This window comes from Anolis sagrei, chromosome 2 (assembly GCF_037176765.1).
Source record: "Anolis sagrei isolate rAnoSag1 chromosome 2, rAnoSag1.mat, whole genome shotgun sequence".
In the NCBI taxonomy this organism is placed as follows: Eukaryota; Metazoa; Chordata; class Lepidosauria; order Squamata; family Dactyloidae; genus Anolis; species Anolis sagrei.
This window is the reverse complement of record NC_090022.1, coordinates 12,832,136-12,854,472: the sequence shown is the minus strand read 5'-3', so window position 1 is coordinate 12,854,472 and position 22,337 is coordinate 12,832,136. Positions and strand designations below refer to the sequence as shown.

General features: G+C 43.0%; 1 protein-coding gene across 1 annotated transcript in view; it reads left to right on the top strand.

The window, feature by feature from the left end:
- The window catches only part of LOC132766104 (zinc finger protein 850-like), a 56,239-nt gene extending 37,194 nt beyond the window's left edge, over positions 1-19,045 (top strand). Inside the window, exons 7-11 of the mRNA XM_067463928.1 lie at positions 10,640-10,753; positions 15,102-15,164; positions 15,323-16,039; positions 16,250-16,328; positions 17,186-19,045. Of these exons, the coding sequence (XP_067320029.1) occupies positions 10,640-10,753; positions 15,102-15,164; positions 15,323-16,039; positions 16,250-16,328; positions 17,186-17,931 (1,719 nt within the window). The 3' untranslated portion in view covers positions 17,932-19,045. The remainder of the gene's footprint in view (positions 1-10,639; positions 10,754-15,101; positions 15,165-15,322; positions 16,040-16,249; positions 16,329-17,185) is intronic.
- Positions 19,046-22,337: the final 3,292 nt, after the last annotated feature.

Here is a 22,337-nt window from a genome sequence, read left to right as displayed (position 1 = left end):
ATGCAGCATTCTGAAGACTGAAGCCATTTGGAGTGCCAAGGAAACTGCTTGTTTATGGCAAGATAAGGACATTCTACTGATAACTAAGTAGAGAGACTGTTTTATTTTGCTATATGTTTGCATATTGTCGTGTAAAAAAGAAGACTCACCGAAGATATTGTTTGCTGCATATTGCTGAGAACAATTATTCTGTTTTTGCTTTGTGTTTTTGACCAACAGATAGAACTATATTTTTGTTTCTACTTAAAGCAACAAACTCATGTGTATTTTTTTTAGTTTTTATCAGAGTATAAGAGGCTGAGGCATTCTGTGGGCTGCTAGCACTGTGCTGGTACAGCTGTACCAGGAGCTCCAACTTCATTTTCTTTCTATTAAATGTCTGCATGCAATCCAAGGTTTCAGGCATTCTGCAAAGGTGACTTCCCTTGGTTTGCATTTATAGGGCCAACAATACATCAATCATTGTTAAGTTTTGGTTCCGCCCCTTTCCCCAGGGCCCTGGGAGGAGAGGGAGCCATTTTTAGTTCAGTCTTACAGAAGGAAATTAAGCTACAGGACGTGGACCAGCTCCACCTGCAGAAAAGCTTCATTCCCTACAGCTTCGGGGGAAACAGCTTCGGTAGAAACATCTTCCGAGGAGAAATGTCCCAAAGCTCTGGCTGGGAACTTACAGCCTCTCAGCCTTACAGCATTCAGGGGAAACAATTTTGCAGACCTAAAGAACTCCAGCTAGAGAATCTACAAAGCCTTGACTGGTGGGTCTACTCGGGACCCAAGACGTAGTTTGGAACCGGTAGTAGGACCCACATCAGCAAAGCCTAGAGAGTAGATTGCCTGGGAGAGGTTAAAAAAGGGTTTTCCTTTCAAAAGAAAAGAAATAGTTCTCAAAGCCAGTTGCCTGTCCCTTGTGGACAAGATAAAGAAAGCCACCAGTCATTTGTATGATTGTCGGTGAAGACTGAAGAAGTATTTGTTTAATTTGTTCAATAATTAAGGACTTTGTTAAACCTTTCAAGCCTCTAAAGACTCTTCCAGAGGAAAATCCTTAGGGCCCCTCTATCAAGGCACCCTGGCTTCCCGCTGGGCACAAAGTGCACGTCTTGTTCAAAAGACAAGTATTACAGGCCCAGCGCATGACAGCAAAAGCACTATTCTGACACTGACTTCAACGTGATTCGAGTTGTAAACAACCAGCAAGTTAAACATGAGCCAACAATGTCATGCGGCGGCAAAAGAAGCCAATGGATTTTGGTCTGCATCAATAGGAGTCTAGTGCCTAGATCCAGGGAAGTCATGCCACCCATGCTCTATTCTGCCTTGGTCAGAATAGGATGGAGGAGTGGGCGTTGAAGTTAATCTCATATTGTGGGTAAGCAAAACGGGATATAAGATAAACTAAGTCAAGGGGATCAAAGTCTGGTAAATCTCAATAATAATACACCAGTACAAACATCAGGAGAGATTGCTTCTGGAACATGGCCATACAGCCTAGGAAACTCACAGCAACCCAGTGAGTCTGGCCATGAAAGCCTTCGACAACACACTCAATACACACTTCCTTGCTACCGTTGATTGCTACCACACCCCTTTGCAAAACTGTCCTGGGTGCATCCACACTGCAGAATTAACACCATTGGGCACCACTTGCAGTGGTTCAATGCTATGGAAGCGTAAGATTTGTAGTTTGGTGAGGAACTTAACACTGAGTTGCTGTGAGTTTTCGGGGCTGTGGTCATGTTCCAGAAGCATTCTCTCCTGACATTTCGCCTGCATCTATCTTAATCGGACGACTGACCACTGTAGTTTTATATATAGTGTTTTTAAAGTTGTTTTTGTAATTGTGATATATGATATTTTAATGAGTGTATATGTTTTTTATGGCTGGAAACCGGGCTGAGTCCCTCAATGAGGTTGAGAAGCTCAGTATAGAAAACTGTGAAATAAATAAATAGGCACCCTCAGAGGCTGTGAGGTCTGTTGGAAACTAGGCAAGTGGGGTTTATTTATCTGTGGAATGTCCAGGGTGGAGGAAAGAATTCTTGTCTGTTGGAGACAAGTGTGAATGTTTCAGTTGGCCACCTTGATTAGCACTGAATGGCCTTGCAGCTTCAAAGCCTGGCTGCTTCCTGCTGGGGGGGGGGGTCCTTTGTTGGGGGGTGTTAGCTGGCCCTGATTTATTCTTGTCCGGAATTCTCCTGCTTTTTGAGTTTTGCTCTTTATTTTATAGCATTGAGCCATAGGAGTTAAAGTGGTGTCAAAATGCAATAATTCTACAGTGAAGACACACACATACAAACAGCCTATCTTTGGATAACCGGAACCAGTTTAGGATGGTTCCTTGCCTCCCAGGCAGAGATTAAGACCTCTCGCTTGATCTATGACACCTCTAAATGGATTTGGGGATGATCCAGCTGTGAGTTCACAAGCAAAAGCTCCCTTTTGTCTCCCTAAGAACACTTGATGTCCCGACTTCAAGAGGTCAATGCCAACCCTAATAAGCTAAACAATGGGCTTTCACAACAGATATTAACAAATCTTTAGAGGAGATTTAGACCAAGTGCAGAACTGCCTTAGCGACAAAAGGGGAGTCTGCGTCCTTAACAGGAGCATAGTTTACTTGGAAACAAGGGATTGTGTTCTAGAACTTACATTGCTACTGATTTTAAAGCTTATTCTTTGGATGCAGTCGAAATATTATTTTTAGTCTAAATCAGGGTGCATCTACATTATAGAATTAACCCAGTTTTATGTCCCTTATGGCTGTGGAAATATGGGAGCTGTACTTTGAGGACATACACAAACTCTTTGGCAGTTGACCTTGTGGAACTATAAGTCCCAGGGCTCCATAGTGCAGATCAGCCCAGCTTTGGGGGAAGTCCTTTGAATTTAGTTCAAGGCAAAATGGAAAAAGGAAGTATTACTATTATTATTTCAAAATTATAATAAATAATAAATAATATTAATGAATAATATTTATTATCAACTACTTCAGAATTATAATACATTATTATTTATTAGTATCATTTCATAATTATAATAATGAATATTTATTAATAATCTTTGTTAATAACTACTTCAGAATTAGATGTAGTTATTAATAACTACTAATGTGGATTATCTGCTTAATAATATTAATAAATAATAATTTATTATAATTCTGAAATATTTATTATTAACCACTTCTGAATTATTATAAATTATTAATATTATTTCAGAATTAGAATAATTATAAATAATATAAATAACTCATTATTACCTACTTTAGAATTAGAATAGTTATTTATTAGTATTATTTCAGAATTGAAATAAATAATAGCAAATAATATTAAAAATAATATTTGTTAGTAATATTTATTATTATTACCTACTTCAGCATTAGAAAAAATAGTATTTATTACTAGTAATAATATTTTGACCCCTTTTCCCTCCTAAGACTCAATGCGGCTCAAACTATTAAAATGCACAGCATACATGTGTGTGTATAATTCTGAAATAATATTAATAATATCTCTGCCTATGAACCCACCAGGACTTTGAGATCTTCCGGGGAGACCCTGCTCTCAATCCCGCTTGCTTCTCAAGCTCGGCTGGCGGGGACGAGAGATAGGGCCTTCTCGGTGGTGGCTCCTCGGCTGTGGAACGCCCTTCCTACGGACATTAGACTAGCACCATCTCTAATGGTATTCCGCAAAAAGGTGAAGACCTGGATGTTTGTGCAGGCGTTTGAGTAATTTAGTGCAATCTGGTAATGGAACATAGGAATGGAACAATGGACGACGAACCTGGACTACGCTCGGATGATGAGAAGATTGGGTACGGTTGTTTTTTGTAATAATTGTGCATTGTAATTGCTTATTGGTAATTTATGGATAATGTGTTACGTCAATTGTTATATGTTGTATGGAACCACTGCTGTTTCTACTGTTTTTACTGTTTGTGAACCGCCGTGAGTCGCCTTCGGGCTTGAGATACAGCGGTATAGAAGCAAAGTAAGTAAGTAAGTAAGTAAGTAAGTAAATAAATATTTCTTCTAATTCTGAAGTAATTAATTTTATATAACTATAAACCCTGAAATACAGAATAGTTAAAAATAGTTAAAATCACATAAAATCATTCAAAACTGTTAGAATAATTAAACCACCACACTGTTCTCGTAATATGTAGTATTTGCAGGGATATCTCTTGATGAGAGCCTCAACTAAATGCAAAGTTATGTTCTCCCCACATTTTACTCCAGCCCTTTTTTTGGGGTTCAATTACAAGTTCACTATCCCTTATCCTGGATTCTGACATCCAAAAATACCCCCCAAAATCTGAAACTGCCCATATGGCTAATATAGGACTTTCCAATATATATATTTGGCACAATTCCCAGCCCAATAAGGATACCTGAGTGTTTCCAAGAAGCTGGACAAAGCAAGACTCCAGCTTCAACAGTCATTTAAAGATATACTGCTCCTATCCATGGAGGCTTCATTGGGGCCATGCAGCTGAAAACCATTGCCCAAAGCAAGAGATATCTGTGGCATCTTAAAGACGAACTCATAATGGATTAAAGCCCACCAAAAGCATTAAATAAAAGTATTGAAACATTCATAGACCTCACTACCTTTGAGGATGCTTGCCATAGATGCAGGCGAAACGTCAGGAGAAAATGCCTCTAGAACATAGCTATATAGCCCAAAAAAACCTACAACAACCCAGTTCATAGAATTATTAATGCATTTCGGCACCAGCTTATCTGCCATGGCTCAATGCAATCAAATCCTGGGAGGTGTAGTTTTTCAAGGTCTCTGGCCTTCTCTGCCTGAGACCCAACAATTCAGGATTCCATAACATGGAACCAATGTAGTTAAAGTGGCGCCATCCTGCATCAATTCTACAGTGTAGATGCACCCTAAGAACAAGGATTGAAACCTCCATGAACAGTGGCATTATACTTGTGACTTATAGAGCCATTTTGAGTCTCCTTTGGGCATACACATACACACACACACACATATATATATTATAATATAGATTATTGTAATATATGTGTATACACATAGCTACATACACACACACACACACACATATATTATACAATAACACATAATTAATAATACAATAAAATAATACAATAATAATAATATGTTCCTTAACATGGAGCAATGTAGTTAAAGTGGCGCCAAACTGCATTAATTCTACAGTGTAGATACACCCTAAGAACAAGGATTTAAACCTCCATGAACAGTGGCATTATACTTGTGATATATAGAGCCATTTTGAGTCTCCTTTGGAAAATTATATATATACACACACACACACACACACACATATTCACACACATATATATTGTGTGTATATATATATATATATATATATATATACATATACATATATATATATATATACACACACACATATATATTATTGTAATCTATGTATATACACACATATACATATATACACACATACACACACACATATATATTATACAATAACACATCTAATTAATAATAAAATAATACAATAATAAATTCCATAACATGCACACACACATATATACACATGTATATATTGTATATTATTGTAATATATATATATATATACACACATATATATTGTATAATGTATATTATTGTAATATATATACATACACATATATACATATACATATATATGCACACATATATATTATACAATAACACAATTAATTAATAATAAAGTAATAATATATTCCATAACATGCATACACACATATATACACACATACACACATATATATTGTATATTATTGTAATATATATACACACACATATACACACACACATATATATTGTATAATGTATATTATTGTAATATATATACATACACATATATACATACATATATATGCACACATAAACAATAACACATATAATTAATAAAATAATACAACAACAATAATATAATATACAAACAACACATATGGAAAAGCTTTTCCTCTCTCTCTCTTACTCAAGAACTTCCAGAAAGTGTTTTTAGCCCACCTTCTCCTGTGTTGCATCTACACTCCAGCAGTAATTCGGTTTGGCACCACTAACAGGAATAGGATACCGGGGTTTGTAGTTTTCCAAGGACCTTAGCCTTCTCTGCCCAAACTACAAATCCCAGGATCTCGTGACATTTAGATAAGGCAGTCAAAGAAGTATCCAACTGCACTGAATGCACACTATTGTAGATGCAGCCTTCTTAGAAAGGGCCCACCTTTGCAGCATACACGTGTCTTGATGTTCCCACAATCAGGCCTCATTTGCAACTCACCTGCAAGGCGAAGACTCCCAAGTTGCAGCTTGCAAAGGGAATAAGTAACCCAGGATAACAGATTTTATTTTTTTAAGAAAGGGAGGGGTTTGCAATTTTGCAGGCTGACCCTCCTCTTTTCCAAGGCCTGGGAGCCAACTGGGAAGTTCCTTTGCAGGATTTGTCCTTCCAAGAAGAAGAAGGAATTAAGCTCTGCCTTCTTCCTTCCAGCTGGACCTTTGCAAAGCCATTGAAAAGTGATCAGGAGGGAATGGCCATCCTAATGGGGGTATTTAGGGTTTGGGAAATGGGCCTGAGAGGCAGGCCTGCAGGATGGGAGTCAAAAGGGAAGCACAGCCTCCAAGATACTCAATATGCCCAAATGTCAATACTGATGGAGTTGGGGGGAAATAGACCTTGACATTTGGGAGTTGTAGTTGCTAGGATTTGTAGTTCACCTACAATCAAAGAGCTCTCTGAACCCAGCCCACAATAGGTCAGCACCAAACTTGGCACACTACCTACATGGCCAACAGAAAATACTGAAAGGGGTTGGTGGGCATTGACCTTGAGCTTGGGAGTTATAGTTCCCCTACATCCATAGAGCACTGAGGACTCAAACAATGTTGGATCTGGACCTAACTTGGCACAAATACTCAATATGCCCAAATGTGAACACATAACTCCCATGACCATACAGAAAATACTGAAAGTGTTTTGATGGGCATTGACCTTGAGTTTGGGAGTTATAGTTCACCTACATCCAGAGAGCACTGTGGACTCAAACAATGTTGGATCTGGACCTAACTTGGCACAAATACTCAATATGCCCAAATGTAAACACTGGTGAAGTCTGAGGAACATAGACTTTGACATTTGGGAGTTGTAGTTGCTGGGATTTATAGTTCATCTACAATCATAGAACACTCAGAAACCAGTCCACAATGAATCTGCATCAAACTTGGCACACTACCTACATGGCCAACAGAAAATTCTGGAAGGGGTTGGTGGGCATTGACCTTGAGTTTGGGAGTTGTAGTTCCCCTACATCCAGAGAGCACTGCGGACTCAAACAATGTTGGATCTGGACCAAACTTGGCAAAATACTCAATATGCCCGAATGTGAACACTGGTGGAGTTTGAGGAAAATACACCTTGACATTTGGGAGTTGTAGTTGCTGGGATTTATAGTTTACCTACAATCAAAGAGCGCTCTGAACCCAGCCCACAATGGATCTGCATCAAACTTGGCACACTACCTACATGGCCAACAGAAAATTCTGGAAGGGGTTGGTGGGCATTGACCTTGAGTTTGGGAGTTGTAGTTCCCCTACACCCAGAGAGCACTGCGGACTCAAACAATGTTGGATCTGGACCTAACTTGGCACAAATACTCAATATGCCTGAATGTGAACATTGGTGGAGTTTGAGGAAAATACACCTTGACATTTAGGAGTTGTAGTTGCTGGGATTTATAGTTCACCTACAAAGAGTGCTCTGAACGCAGCCCACAATGGATCTGCACCAAACTTGGCACACTACCTACATGGCCAGCATTGAATACTGGTGAGGTTGGGGGGGCCTGTTTTGAATTCTGGGAGTTGTAATTCACCAACACCAAAAGGAAGAGAAGGACCGCCAGAGAGATCTTCAGCCTTCTTTGCCAAAGAGGTTCCTAAGACCATCAGAAATATGTGTTTTCTTATGGTCTTTGGTGACCCCTCTGAAACCCCCCTTGTGACCCCCCCCCCCCTTGGAGACCCGACCACCAGCTTGATGAATGCTGTCCTAGAGTCTCAACCAATTCAGTGGCTTGTAGGTCGAACTGTTTTAATGTATCTATAATTGTTTTTAATGTAGCTTAATTGTATATTATGCTTGTTTTATTGTTTGGCACTGCATGGTGCCTGTTGGTAGCCATCCTGAGTCCCTCTTCAGAGGCGAGAAGGACAGGATAGAAATTATCCTAATAAATACAAAAATAAATAGGTCTTATTATAGTAAAGATGCTCTGAGTCCCTTCGGGAAGATGGGGCATGGATACAAATACAATTTATTATTATTATTATTATTATTATTATTATTATTATTATTTATTCTGAATGGGCACAAACTACCTTGTCAGCAGCATATTGGAATTCTATAGCAGATGTCATTGCAGATACAATGGGACAATTACTTTCCCCATTCTCAACACTACTGTTGACACAGCTGAGAATCCCATTGGCTTGCGTAGGTTTTCTACTCTTATATATTTGGCTCTAAAATAAATGCAAATTAGGAAGGCAGTCATCAAGGAAGCAATTCTTATCCCCCCCCCCCCCCCCCGCATTTACTTTGTTCCCTTTCTTTCACCTTAAGTTTTCTTTTGCTAATTAAATAATTAAATTACATTATATGCTAATCAAGGTGGTCAGTTGAAACATTCACACCTAACTCCAGCAGACAAGAGTCCTTTGTCCCACCCTGGTCCTTCCACAGATATATAAACCCTTTTTCCTAGTTCCAACAGACCTCACTACCTCTGAGTATGCTTGCCATAGATGCAGGCGAAACGTCAGGAGAGAATGCCTCTAGACCATGGCCATATAGCCCGAAAAAACCTACAACAACCCATTAAATTACATTGCCCTGAGGTCATAACATATGGGTTCATTAATTCACATTTATTAAGGTAGTAACTGCAGGTAATTGAAGGGGGAAGGTCTGGGTTTCAACCTAGTTCAATTGCACTGCAACTCCCACCATGCTTAACCATTGACTTTGCAGCCTAGAAAGCTGTAATGTCACAAAATAGTTGGAGGTGTTTGAAAGTTCTAGTTCTGCTTAAAGAAAACGGACTTCCTCTTACTGCCATTTTCACTTTTTATTTCTGATTATTATTATTATCATTATTATTTTATTTTAATTTCCATTATTATAATAATATTTTAATTTAATTGCAACTCCCATCTTCCCTCACCCAACCCAGAGGGGTGATGGGAGTTGCAGTCCAACAATACATAAATATTCTTATAATCTCTACGTAGATTCTTCTGCCTGGCCAAATTGCAATTGTCATCACCCTTCACCCAAGCCAGAGGAATGATGGGAGTTGCAGTCTACCACCGAGTTGCCCCTACTGAATTTCAGTTTGTTTTGGGGAGGAAAAAATCTAAACAGATTCTTTAGCTGGCCAAACTGCAGCTCCCACCATCCCCAGTAACTCAGGTGGGATGATGGGAGTTGCAGTCAGCGAGGCATGAAAGACACCGTTGCACTCATTAAATTTCAGCCTGTTTTGCAAAATCTCCAAACAGATTCTCCAATCTGGCCAGACTGCAACATTCATTATCCCCAGCCTACCCATAGGGATGATGGGAATTGCAATCCAGTAATGCATAAAGGCTGCTATCATCTCCTGCCAAGCCAGAAGACTAATTGGTGCTGTAGCACAATGGTGAATGAAGGTTGCAACTCTCATAATATTTCTAGCTTGTCTAGGGATGGTGGGACTTGCAATCCAATAATGCACAAAGGCACCTATAATCTGCACTCAACCTAGAAGGCTCAGTGGAATTGCAGCATTGTGTTGCATGAAGGTTGCAACTCCCATCATATTTCTAGCTTGTCTGGGGATGATGGGAGTTGCAATCCAGCAATGCATGATGGCTCCTTTCACCTCCAGCCAATTCAGAAGGCTAATTGGTGCTGCAGCACAGTGGTGCATGAAGGTTGCAACTCCCATCATATTTCTAGCTTGTCTGGGGATGATGGGAGCTGCAATCCAATAATGCACGAAGCCTCCTATAATCACACTCAACCTAGAAGACTCAGTGGAATTGCAGCACAGTAGTGCATGAAGGCTGCAACTCCCATCCTAGTTCTGTGGGAGTTGTAGTCCAATAATGCACAAAGGCTCCTATAATCTGCACCCAACTTGGAAGGCTCAGTGGAATTGCAGCATAGTGTTGCATGAAGGTTGCAACTCCCATCATATTTCTAGCTTGTCTGGGGATGCAATCCAATAATGCACAAAGGCTCCTATAATCTGCACCCAATTTAGAAAGCTCAGTGGAATTGAAGGTTGCAACTCCCATGATTTTACTGGGTTGCCTGGGGATGATGGGAGTTGCAGTCCGGCATGGCTTGAAGGGCAAAAGCACCCCTTTCCTGCAGAAGGAAGGGGGAGGTGTATCTGGGGAGAATGTGGGGCTCTCAAAGGGTTAAGCCTATAGAGATGCCAGAGATGTGTAGAGAGGCCTTTTGGGGGGAGGAAGGGAGAAAGCAGGGGGGAGCCTGCCAAGGGAGCAAAGTCCCCCCCCCCCTTTCCTTCCTTCCTTCCTTCCTTTCCTCTTCCGCCTTCAGTCCCCATTCCTTCTCTCCCTTTTTGCAGAAAGTGGGCTCCTTCTTTCCTTCCTTCCTTCTTCCTTTCCTTCCCTTTTCATCTCCAAAGGCCTCCCTTTTGGTGGTGCAGCTGCAGCCAAAGGTGCAGGAGACCCATATTGAAGTGAGTAGAAAAGAATCATTCCCAACCTAATACTAAAGAATAATAATAATAATGCAAAAATAGTATTTATTATGATGTTTTTCTAAATATATATGTATATTGCATGCAATGCCAATGATGGAGAGAAGGGAGAAAGGCTTCCAAAGGGTTGCATCTACACTGCAGAATGATTGCAGTTTGACACTCAATGCTAGGAAATCCTGCAAGGCCTTTTCTGCCAAAGAGTCCCAAACTACAAATCCCATAATCCTGTAGTATTGGTAAAGGTAAAGTTTTTCCCCTAACATTAAGTCCAGCTATATCTGACACTGGAGGTTGGTGCTCATCTCCATTTCTAAGAGAAGAGTCGGCGTTGTCCATAGACACCTCCAAGGTCATATGGCCTGCATGACTGCCTAGAGAGCCATTACTTTCCTGCCAGAGCGATTCCTATTGATCTATGTACATTTGCATGATTTCGAACTGCTAGGTTGGCAGGAGATGGGGCTGACAGCAGGAGCTCACCCTGCTCACCAGCTTCGAACCTGCGACCTTTCGGTCGCAGGTTTAGCAACAAGTTTAACCCACTGTGCCAGGGACTCCATAGTATTGAACCACTTGCAGTTCAAATGGTGTCAATAATAATCTAGGGCCCTTCCATACAGCCTTGATATCAAGGCAGGAAATCCCACATTATCTGAGTGTGGACTCCGATAACCCAATTCGAAGCAGATATTGTGGGATTTTCTGCCTTGATATTCTGGGGTGTGTGGAAGGGCCCTTCCAGGCAGGCCCTATATCCCAGGATCTGATTCCAGGTTTTCTGTTTATCCCAGATTATCTCTCACTGCGGACTCATATAATCCAGTTAAATCAGAAAAACTTGGGATCAGATCCTGGGATATAAGGCTTGTCTGGAAGGAACCTAAGACTGGATCTATACTGCTTTCCTGTTTTTGTGTGTGTAAGGAAGGGTTGCCTTTGCTTCCCTCTGAAGCTGAGAGAGTGTGACTTGCTCAAGATCACCCTTTGCCTTTCCATGGCAGAGCAGGGATTTGAATTCTGGTCCTGGAGTCATGGCCCAATGGTCAGACCACGAGACCCTGGGGGTTGGGACCCTTGGGGGGGGGCATGAGGGGTCGCCAAAGACCATCAGAAAAAACAAAATTTTCGGGGGGTTTTGAGTGGGAAGTTTGGCCCAATTCTATTGTTGCTGCGGTTCAGAATGCTCTTTGATTGTAGGCGAACCATAAATTCCAGAAAGTACAACTCCCAAATGTCCTCAAACTCCACCAGTGTTCAGATTTGGGCACATTAACTATTTGTGCCAAGTTTGGTCCAGATCCATAATTGTTTGAGTCCACAGTGCTCTCGGGTTGAAGATGAACTACAACTCCCAAAGTCATGGTCAATGTCCACCAAACCCTTCCAGTATTTTCTGATGGTCATGGGAGTTATGTGTGCCAAGTTTGGTTAAATTCCATTGTTGGCGGGGTTCAGAATGCTTTTGATTGTAGATGAACTATATATCCCATCAACGACAACTCCCAAATGTCAAGGGTTATTTCCCCCCAAATTCCACCAGCATCCACCTTTGGGCATATTGAGTCTTTCTGTCAAGTTTGGTCCAGATCCATCATCGTGTCCACAGTGCTTTTTAGATGTAGTTGAACTACAACTCCAGAAGTCAAGGTCCACCAAAAAGTCAAAAGTCCACCAAACCCTTCCAGTATTTTCTGTTGGTCGTGGGAGAACTGTGTGCCCAGTTTGGTTCAATTGGTGGGGTTCAAGGGAGAATGCTCTTTGATCGTAGGTGAACTATAAATCCCAGCAACTACAACTCCCAAATGACAAAATCAATCCCCCTTCCAACCTCACCAGTATTCTAATTTGGGTGTATTGGGTATTTGTGCCAAATTTAGTCCAGTGAATGAAAATACATCCTGCATTTCAGATGTTTACATGACGATTCATAACAGTAGCAAATTTACAGTTATGAAGTAGCAACAGAAATAATGCTATAGTTGGGCGTCACCACAACAGGAGGAACTGTATTAAGGGTTGCGGTATTTGGAAGGTTGAGAAACACTGTAATAGAGCCTCCCTTGTATAAAATGCTTGGAAGTGGAAGAAGTGTTTAGGATTTTGGATACTATTTTTCTCCTGATTTTGGAATCCCTGTATTTGTTGCATAGATAACCATAATGGGGATGAGTCCCAAATCTAAACAGCTATATTCATCCAGGTTTATGGTGACCCTATCCCTGGATTTTCGTATCGAGATTTGTGCAGAGGAGGAAATAATAGTAATTATTATTACTGTTTGAGACATAGTTTGTATCTTTTATAGAAGTACATTTTAATATGTGTATTTGTGGTATTTTTACAATGATTATGTGTTTTGATTATGTTGTAACCTCCCTTGAGCCACGAGAAGAAGTGGTTAAGAAATAAAAATGTTGTTGTTGTTGTTGTTGGGTTGTTGTAAAATTTCCAGTCTCTATGGCCATATTCCAGAAGCATTCTCTCCTGACGTTTCGCCTGCATCTATGGCAGGCATACTTAGAGGTTGTGAAGTCTGTTGGAAGCTTGGAAAATTGTGTTTATATATCTGTGGAATGTCCAGAGTGGGAGAACAAACCCTTGTATGTTTGAAACAATTAAGAATGTTGCAATTGGCCACCTTGATTAGCATTGAATGGCCTTAGTGAAAGGACCAAGGCAGTGACATCCTCCGGCCCATCCTCGGGTATCAGCCAGCATGCCAACGGCTTAAATCAAGAAATAGTTTTCTAAGATCTTCAGAGACACTCGCTGGAACACCTCAGCAAGTGAGAGTCCAAAAGTGGCAGGCTCAAACCCAGAACCTCAATCAATGGCTGATATCAAATGAGAGAGTTCCCCCTGGGCACACAGAAAACTGGGCGACTTGGAAGGCACTGAACAGACTGCGCTCTGGCAGGATGAGATGCAGAGCCAATCTTAATGGGGCTACAATCTGAAATGGGGCTACAAAGTGGAATCCATGACATGCGAATGTGGAGAAGAGCAACCCACAGACCACCTACTGCAATGCAACCTCCTTGCAGCAACACCAGAGGCACTCCAAGTGGCCAGCTACTGGTCAAAGGACATTTAATAGAATACCAAGTCTGCAAACTTTGTGTTTTGTTTGTTTGTTTTAATGCAGTGCAACTGTTTTGGTTCTCTCCTGACACGATAAATAAAATAAACTGCAGCAAGAGTCATGCCGTATTTCAGATGCTATTGGACGTGAGCTCCTAGCATTTTCTCAACTTTGGCTGTGCTGTATCTGCTCTGCTGGGAAGTGGAAGCCAACACATTTTCAAAGGGCATGCAGTTCCCATTGTTGCTCTGATCACTACACAGTACTGCCTTTCCTTCCTGTTGTTTGCCTGTTTTGTTAATTTGAGAGGAAGCCAGAATGTAGTTAATTTTATTTCCTTTTCTTCCATGTTGTTGTCTATCTTTCAGTCCTCCCTTCTTCCACTACCTCCCTCCCTCCTTTTCCAATCCTTCTTCCCTCCCTCCCTCCCTTCCCTCCTTCCGGCCCAGTTTACCTGTATGAACATATCTCCCCTTATAAACCATCTAGGATCTTAAGATCATCCAGGGAGGTCCTGCTCTCGGTCCCACCGCCATCGCAGTTGCGTTTGGTGGGAATGAGAGACAGGGACTTCTCTGTGGTGGCCCCACAGTTGTGGAACTCCCTCCCCAATGAAGTTAGATCTGATCCCTCCCTCCTGATCTTCTGGAACAAACTTAAATCCTGGTTATGGGATCAGGCATTAACAGAATAGTTTGTTTACTGGGAAAGAAGATTTATTGGACCGGACTTGGACTGCTTTGGACGACGATTTTAATTCTGGTGATTTTAATCTGGCAAGCTGATTTTAATGTATATTTATAATTGGGTTGTTGTAGTTTTTTTCGGGCTATATGGCCATCGTCTAGAGCCATTCTCTCCTGACGTTTTGCCTGCATCTATGGCAAGCATCCTCAGGGGTAGTGAGGTCTGTTGGAACTAGGAACATTCACACCTAGCTCCAGCAGACAAGAGTTCTTTGTCCCACCCTGGTCCTTCCACAGATATATAAACCCTTTTTCCTAGTTCCAACAGACCTCACTACCTCTGAGGATGCTTGCCATAGATGCAGGCGAAACGTCAGGAGAGAATGCCTCTAGACCATGACCATATAGCCCGAAAAAGCCTACAACAACCCAGTGATTCTGGCCATGAAAGCCTTCGACAATATATTTATAATTGTTTTATTTGTATCTATGTACTAAATAAATCTTTCCTTTTTTCCCTCTGTTCTCCCTCTCTGTCTTTTCTTTCTTTTCATAGTGGACAGATCTTCGTGTTTGTCGGAGAAGCTCTTTGGTGAACACGTACTTACTTGTGGCACCAGTAAAAAATTGTAACTTTCCAGATTTACACTCCGCAACACTTGCGTTGAACACAACTGGAAATCCACCTGCAACTCGGAGGCCGAACAGAACTTAGTCATCTGGAGTGACAAGCATCCGGCCAAGGAGAAACTTGGATCCAGGCCTGAGATGGGATAAGGCCACTCTATGGCCTCCAAGAAAGCGCTTTTCAAAGAGGGCTGTTCGCCGCCGGGCCTTCGTCTCCACTTCCAAGCTGCCCGGGAGCCGAGGCTGAAAATGGAGGAGAAGAGCTCCATGTGTGCCAAACCCTCCGAAGGGGCGAGGAAGGTCCCACGGGGCATTCAGGCCGACGGTGCCAAGGAGATCCTAAGGTTGATGGCACCGGAGCAGATTAAGCAGGAGCCAGACGAAGGCTTGGCGCAGCGCTGGGAGTCCCAGTGGCAGGAGTTCCTGAAGGTGGTCCAGTCCCCGCATGCCGGCTGGGGCAACACCGAGTTGGTGGCTTTCAGTAGCCCAAAGGGGCTCCACGTCTCGGGCAAGTCGGCTCAGTCGCCAGCCCTTGCCTGGAAGGTGAAAGAGGAGGTTCTGGAAGAAGAGGAAGCCGGCCCAGAGACTCAGCGCCAGCGCTTCCGGCATTTCTGCTACCAGGAGGCCGAGGGCCCCCGGGAGGTCTGCAGCCGGCTCCGGGAGCTCTGCCACCGGTGGCTCAAGCCCGAGCGGCACACCAAGGAGCAGATCCTGGAGCTGCTGATCCTGGAGCAGTTCCTGGCCGTTTTGCCGCCAGAGATCCAGGGTTGCGTGCGGGAACGAGGCCCAGAGACCTGTGCCCAGGCGGTGGCCCTGGCAGAGGGCTTTCTGCTCCGGCAGCAAGAGGCTGAGAGGCCACGGCAGCTGGTAAGGATGCTTTGTAGTTTGCTTAACCTGGAAGGGATGGTTCAGACATGGGCAAACTTGGGCCTTCCAGGTGTTTTGGACTCCAACTCCCGGTAGGCTGTTAGACATTGTGGGAGTTGCAGTCCAAAACACCTGGAAGGAGGGATGAAGTTTTCATATATATATATACATATATTGAATGACACTGCCACTCTTCTTGTGCCGCTCCAGATTCTGGATTCCTTCGAAGAGATGGCAGTGAATTTCCCGCGGGTGCAGCAGGTCTGCCTGGGCGCTTCTCGGAAGCAAGGTAAAGGAGAGCTTATGTCGTATTTTTATTGCCTCGGTGGATTTGTCTGCTCCTTTTGCACTGACTCCTGTTCAGGGAAGAGCAACATCAGTCAGGGGTCTCCAGAAAATATAAAAAGTAAAGGTTTCTCCTTGACATGAAGTCCAGTCGTGTCTGACTCTGAGGGATGGTGCTGAACTCCATTTCTAAGCCAAAGAGCTGGCGTTGTCCGTAGACACCTCCAAGGTCATGTGGCCGGCATGACTGCATGGAGCACCATTATTTCCCACTGAAGCGGTATCTATTGATCTACTCACATTTGCATGTTTACAAACTACTAGGTTGGCAGGAGCTGGGGATAACAGCTGGAGCTGACCCTGATCCCCAGATTCGATCCGCCAATCTTTCAGTCAGCAAGTTAAGCGGCTCTGTTATAACAAACTACTGTGTAGGGCGCAGACACCCGTGATAATGCGGTATGTCTCATTAAGAGCCACACCTACTGTTTTAGCGTGGTGAGATGTGTTCCACACCAGGCATGCATACTCAGCAGCAGAGTAGCATAGCGCAAGGGTGGATGTCTTCACTGGCTGCAAGTTGCTTCTGGTTGCTTCTGGAGTGAGAGAATCAGCCGTCTACAAAGATGTTGCCCAGGGGGCGCCCGGATGTCTTGCAATCCTGCGAGGAGGCTTCCTTCATGTCCCCCTCATGTTAGTAGTAGATTTATGATTTGGTTTATTGAATTTGGCCATTATTTTTTGTAAACTGCTTTGAGTTTTCCCTGGGGTGAGAAAAGCATTATACAAATAGTGTAAATAAATAAATGAATAAATAAATACAACAACAACAACAATAATACTGGTAATCTCTTGTTTCAGCAGGGAGCAGGCTGCTGAATGACTCAGAGAGGCATGTTTTGGGGCATCAGGAATATCTCGAACGAGAGCCACCTGGGAGGATGTTGCTTCCCAAACCCCGGGAGAATCTCTCCCAGCACCGCGAGTCAGGCAAGTCCTCTGAAAACCAGCCTCGGGCAGAGCGTCTGCAGGGGATCCTCCCCTCGAAGAGAGCCCCAGAGCCCGTCCCGTGCCGCGTGGACTACGCGAACCTTGGCGAGATCCTCTTCCAAGGGCGGACGGCGGAGGGGCAGCGCCCGAAGCGTTGCGTGGTCCTCCGTCGGCGGATCCACTCCGAGGAGCGTCTCTACAAGTGCCAGGACTGCCGGAAGAGCTTTGACCACCGCTCCCACTTCATCCGCCACAAGAAGATCCACACGGGAGAGAAGCCCTTCCAGTGCGCCGACTGCGGCAAGAGCTTCAATCGCAACTCAAACCTTACTACCCACATGCGGACCCACACAGGGGAGAAGCCCTACACCTGCGCCGACTGTGGGAAGAGCTTCCGCTGGAGCTCAGATTTCATTGTCCACGAGCGGACCCACACGGGGGAGAAGCCCTACACCTGCGCCGACTGCGGCAAGGCTTTCCGGCGCAGCTCCAACCTGACGGCGCACGAACGCACCCACCGGGGGGAGAAACCCTACAAGTGCTTTGACTGTGGGAAGAGCTTCACCCGGGGCCTCTACCTAGTTGCCCACAAGAAAACCCACATCATAGGGGAATGAACAAGGGGAACGACAGAATTGGGGAAGGTAAAGACTGTCCAGGTTTGTGACCATCGCCTTTCTCAATTGGGGTACTTTTGGAATAGAGGCAGAGTCTCCATCCAGTCTCCTGATATCTCAGCTGTATCCTCTATATTTCACCATCAGTGAGTAGCTTGGGAAAGTTACATCTCTCACATCACACTTATGGGCTTTCCAGGAGCATTGGATCAGCCACTGCGAAGAAGACGCAGGAGGCTAGACTGGAAACGTCTGATCCAATGTTTACGTCCGGTGTTTGTCTGCACATCTGAGAGACAAGAAGTGCACCGGAGAGTGACCATCCTGGATGGACACAACCTCCTTTCTCTTCCTGCGAAGACTCCTCACTGCTGGGTTCGGAGGCAGATGGACCTGGCTCTTCCAGTTGGGATTGATAGGTGAACTATCAATCCCAGCAACTACAACTCTTCCAGTTGGCCTACAACTGATTTGTTGTAGCTCAGCAAAGATCTCTCCCTTTCCGATGCATATAAATAACAGCATCCTGCCCAAATGATGTACTGCTGGAAAGGAAAAAAGTCTAGGGATTTTCAGGGATAGGATTTTTTGGTTTTGAAACGGAAAGCTTGCGAGTTCAATTTTGTTTTGCTGTGCTTGTGCAGTCAAGTCATTCCCAGCTTATGGTGATCCTATCATTGCTCAGAGAGGTTTGCCTTAATCTCCATCTGAAGCTGAAAGAGTGAGACTTGCCCAAAGTCGCCCACTAGGTTTCCACGGCTGAGTCGAACCCTGGTCTCTAGAGTTGTAGTCAAACCACGCTAACTTCTTAAAACCTTTACTTTTTGTTTACGATTTAATGGGCCACCCAAGGCTTTCTGCTTTGTATGTGATTTTTCTGCTTCTTGGCAGTGGGTTGGACTGGATGCCCCACGAGGTCTCTTCCAACTCTATGATTCTATCTCGGGATTTTGTCGGATGGAGAGCCTGTGACCACTCAAAAGTTACCCTGTGGGTTTTCATGGCTGAAGAAGGATTTAAATCAGTGTTTCTCAACCTGGGGGTCCGGTTCCCTAAAAGTAGATCTTTTTCCACCTAAATCCAATTGGGTAACTTCTGATTTAGTGGTTGGTTTTTAGAAAAATGACTTTCTTGGAATAGAGAGACAGAGTTTGGACTTGATACAACAGTATTTTGGTGTTTTCCCTGCCCCAAGAAACTTGAATGCCTAAAATTTGAATTATGGAGGAGGTAAGAGGGACTAAAAGGGAATGGAGATGCCTTCGTTTCCACCTATTACTGTGGTTTTCCCCAGCTGTGGAATACGATGTCTCTATTGTAGAATTTATGCAGTTTGAACCCCACTTGAGCAGTCATGGCTCAGTGCTAAGGAATCTTGGAAATTGTAGTTCTACAAGGTTTATTATTATTACCCTTCTCTGCTAAAGAGTGCAAGTGCTTCTCCAAACTACAAATCCCAGGAATCCATAGCATTAAGGTGGTGTCATGTGGCATTAATTCTAGTGTAAGGCTCTTTCTACACTGCTAAATCCAGATTGTCTGCTTTGAACTGGATTATATGACATTGTAGACTCATATAATCCAGTTCAAAGCAGATAACGTGAATTGTCTGATTTGATAATCTGGATTATATGGCAGTGTAGAAGCAGCCTAAGAGGTAAAGGTAGGCAAGGGAATAAGCAGAGGACTTACGGCGTACATTATAGAATTAATGCAGTTAGGCACCAGCACTCTCTGGCAGAGAAAGCTAAAAACCTTGGAAAACCACAACTCCCAGATTCCATAGCATCGAGGTGTAGCACTTAAAGTGGAGTCAAACTGCATTAATTCTTCTGTGTAGATACATTGTTGGAAAAGTCATTCTATCCATCTCTGGCCTAATATTCCTCCTATTTCTGATGTTCAGAATGCGCCCCTAAAAGGGATATTGACCCTGTAAAAAGTAACTTTTCCAAGTCATGAGGATCAAGGCTTTGGCCAACTTCTGCAAACTCACTTCTTTTGACTGCAAGCTGAGAGTGTCTCTGAATTTTGGGCTTGTTTTTGTAAAAGAACTTTGGCTTCTTTCCCTTCCGCCGCATCCCGAAGTAGCGCTATCTGTATGTAAAACCCACGTAGATGATATTTATATATTGCATTTCGAAGCACTTGCTCCCACTTTCTTTCGTTTTCTTCCTTGTTCCTCACCTGTTTTCTCCCAGCAGTAAAAGCTCACTTAGTTGGTCTTGTACTAAACGATCTCTTACTCTATGACAACCAATATATATGTATATGCATATATATATCTCATTGGGAAATTGAGGTCTCAATGTATCTTCTGCCCTTTCTCTTTTTTTTAAAAAAAAAAGTATAATTCAACATGAAATTGTCTCATTTTCCTCTGTTTGTGTTTGTTTTCCACTTCTCCAGAAACGAGACCAGGAAGCAGTTAATTCAATTTGCCGCTTTGAGTCTCCTTCAGAAGAGATAAAGTGGAGTATAAATAAACATTATTATTATTATTATTATTATTACTATTATTATTATTATTATTATTTGATACACAACAAGATTAGTACACAGCAAACAAGGTCACTCTGCTGGTTGTTGTATTGGATCACACATCTGACATTTCCAAGTGTCTAGGACTGTGTGATGTATTGGCGAACAATGCATGTAGATCCAAGTAGGGCGGCCTTTTGCAGCTGACAGATGGTAATTTTGTAAGCATCAATTGTTTTTAAGTGCAGGCTAAAGTCTTTAGGCACTGCACCCAGTGTGCCGATCACCACAGGGACCACCTTGACTGGCTTGTACCAGAGTCTTTGCAGTTCGATCTTTAAATCACTATATTGTGTAAGCTTTTCCAGTTGAATGTATTGTCGAAAAAAAGAAGCACCATTAAAGCCTTGGCAGACCGTGCAAAAAGAATCTGCGAACCCCACCTCCTCCAAGATGAACTGAACCACCTCAACTGGGCTCTCCAGGCCAATGGAGACTCCACCTCAGACATCAGAAGAGCTGCAAGACCAAGAACAAGCCACAAGAGTAAAGATGAAGATCCACCCAGAGGAAAAGTGTCACTGCCATACATCAAGGGAACCACTGACCGCATAGGGAGGCTGATGAGGAAACACAACATACAAACTATCTACAGACCCACCAAGAAAATCCAACAAATGCTTCGTTCAGCAAAGGACAAGAGGGATCCTCTCACCTCTGCAGGAGTCTACCGTAGACCATGCAGCTGTGGACAAGTCTACATAGGGACCACCAAACGCAGCGCCCAAACAAGAATCCAGGAACATGAAAGGCGGCACGGCAGACTACTTCAACCAGAGAAACCAGCCATAGCAGAGCACCTGATGAACCAACCTGGACACAGCATATTATTTGAGAACACAGAAATGCTGGACTACTCGCACAACCACCATGTCAGACTACACAGAGAAGCCATTGAAATCCACAAGCATGTGGACAATTTCAACAGAAAGGAAGAAACCATGAAAATGAACAAAATTTGGCTACCAGTATGAAAAAACTCAAAACTTACAACAGCAAAACAACAGAGAGTAAACAATCAGGCACATCAAATCACCTCTCAAAGAAAGATCCCCTCAGGCACTTCCAAGCCATCAAATGCTAATCAAGGTGGTCAGTTGAAACATTCACACCTAGCTCCAGCAGACAAAAGTCCTTTGTCCCACCCTGGTCTTTCCACAGATATATAAACCCATTTTTCTACTTCCAACAGACCTCACTACCTCTGAGGAAGTTTGCCATAGATGCAGGCGAAACGTCAGGAGAGAATGCCTCTAGAACATGGCCATATAGCCCGGAAAACCTACAACAAACCACTTTTCCAGTTACTTCTTGTAAATCCTTCTTTCGCCTGGGATTGCAACATTGACGAACCATACTTGTTTTTTTCCCATGATCGTAAGATCTGGGGTATTGTATCGGCTCCAAAACTCTGTCAGTCTGAATTCGGAAGTCCCAGAGTATTATTATTATTATTATTATTCTGACACAAAAACACAGTATGACATAGCAAACAAGATCTATATGCTGGATTTCGTATCACAAAATCACAAGTTGAACACTTCCCAAGAGTCTAGGACTGTGTGATGTATTTTTGAATGATGCGCACAGATTCTAGTAAGGTGGCCTTTTGCAGTTTTTGTCAATGTTTATTGTTTCCAAATGCCGGCTGAGATCTTTTGGCATGGCACCCAGTGTGCTGATGACGACTGGGACCATCTGTGCTGGTTTATGCCAGAGCCTTTGCATTTCAATTTTGAGGTCCTGATAATGCAGTTTTTCCTGTTGTTTTTCCTTAATGCGACTGTCACCTGGTATGGCGACATCAATAATTCAAACTTTTTTCTTTTCCACAATCGTGATGTCTGGTGTATTGTGTTCCAAAA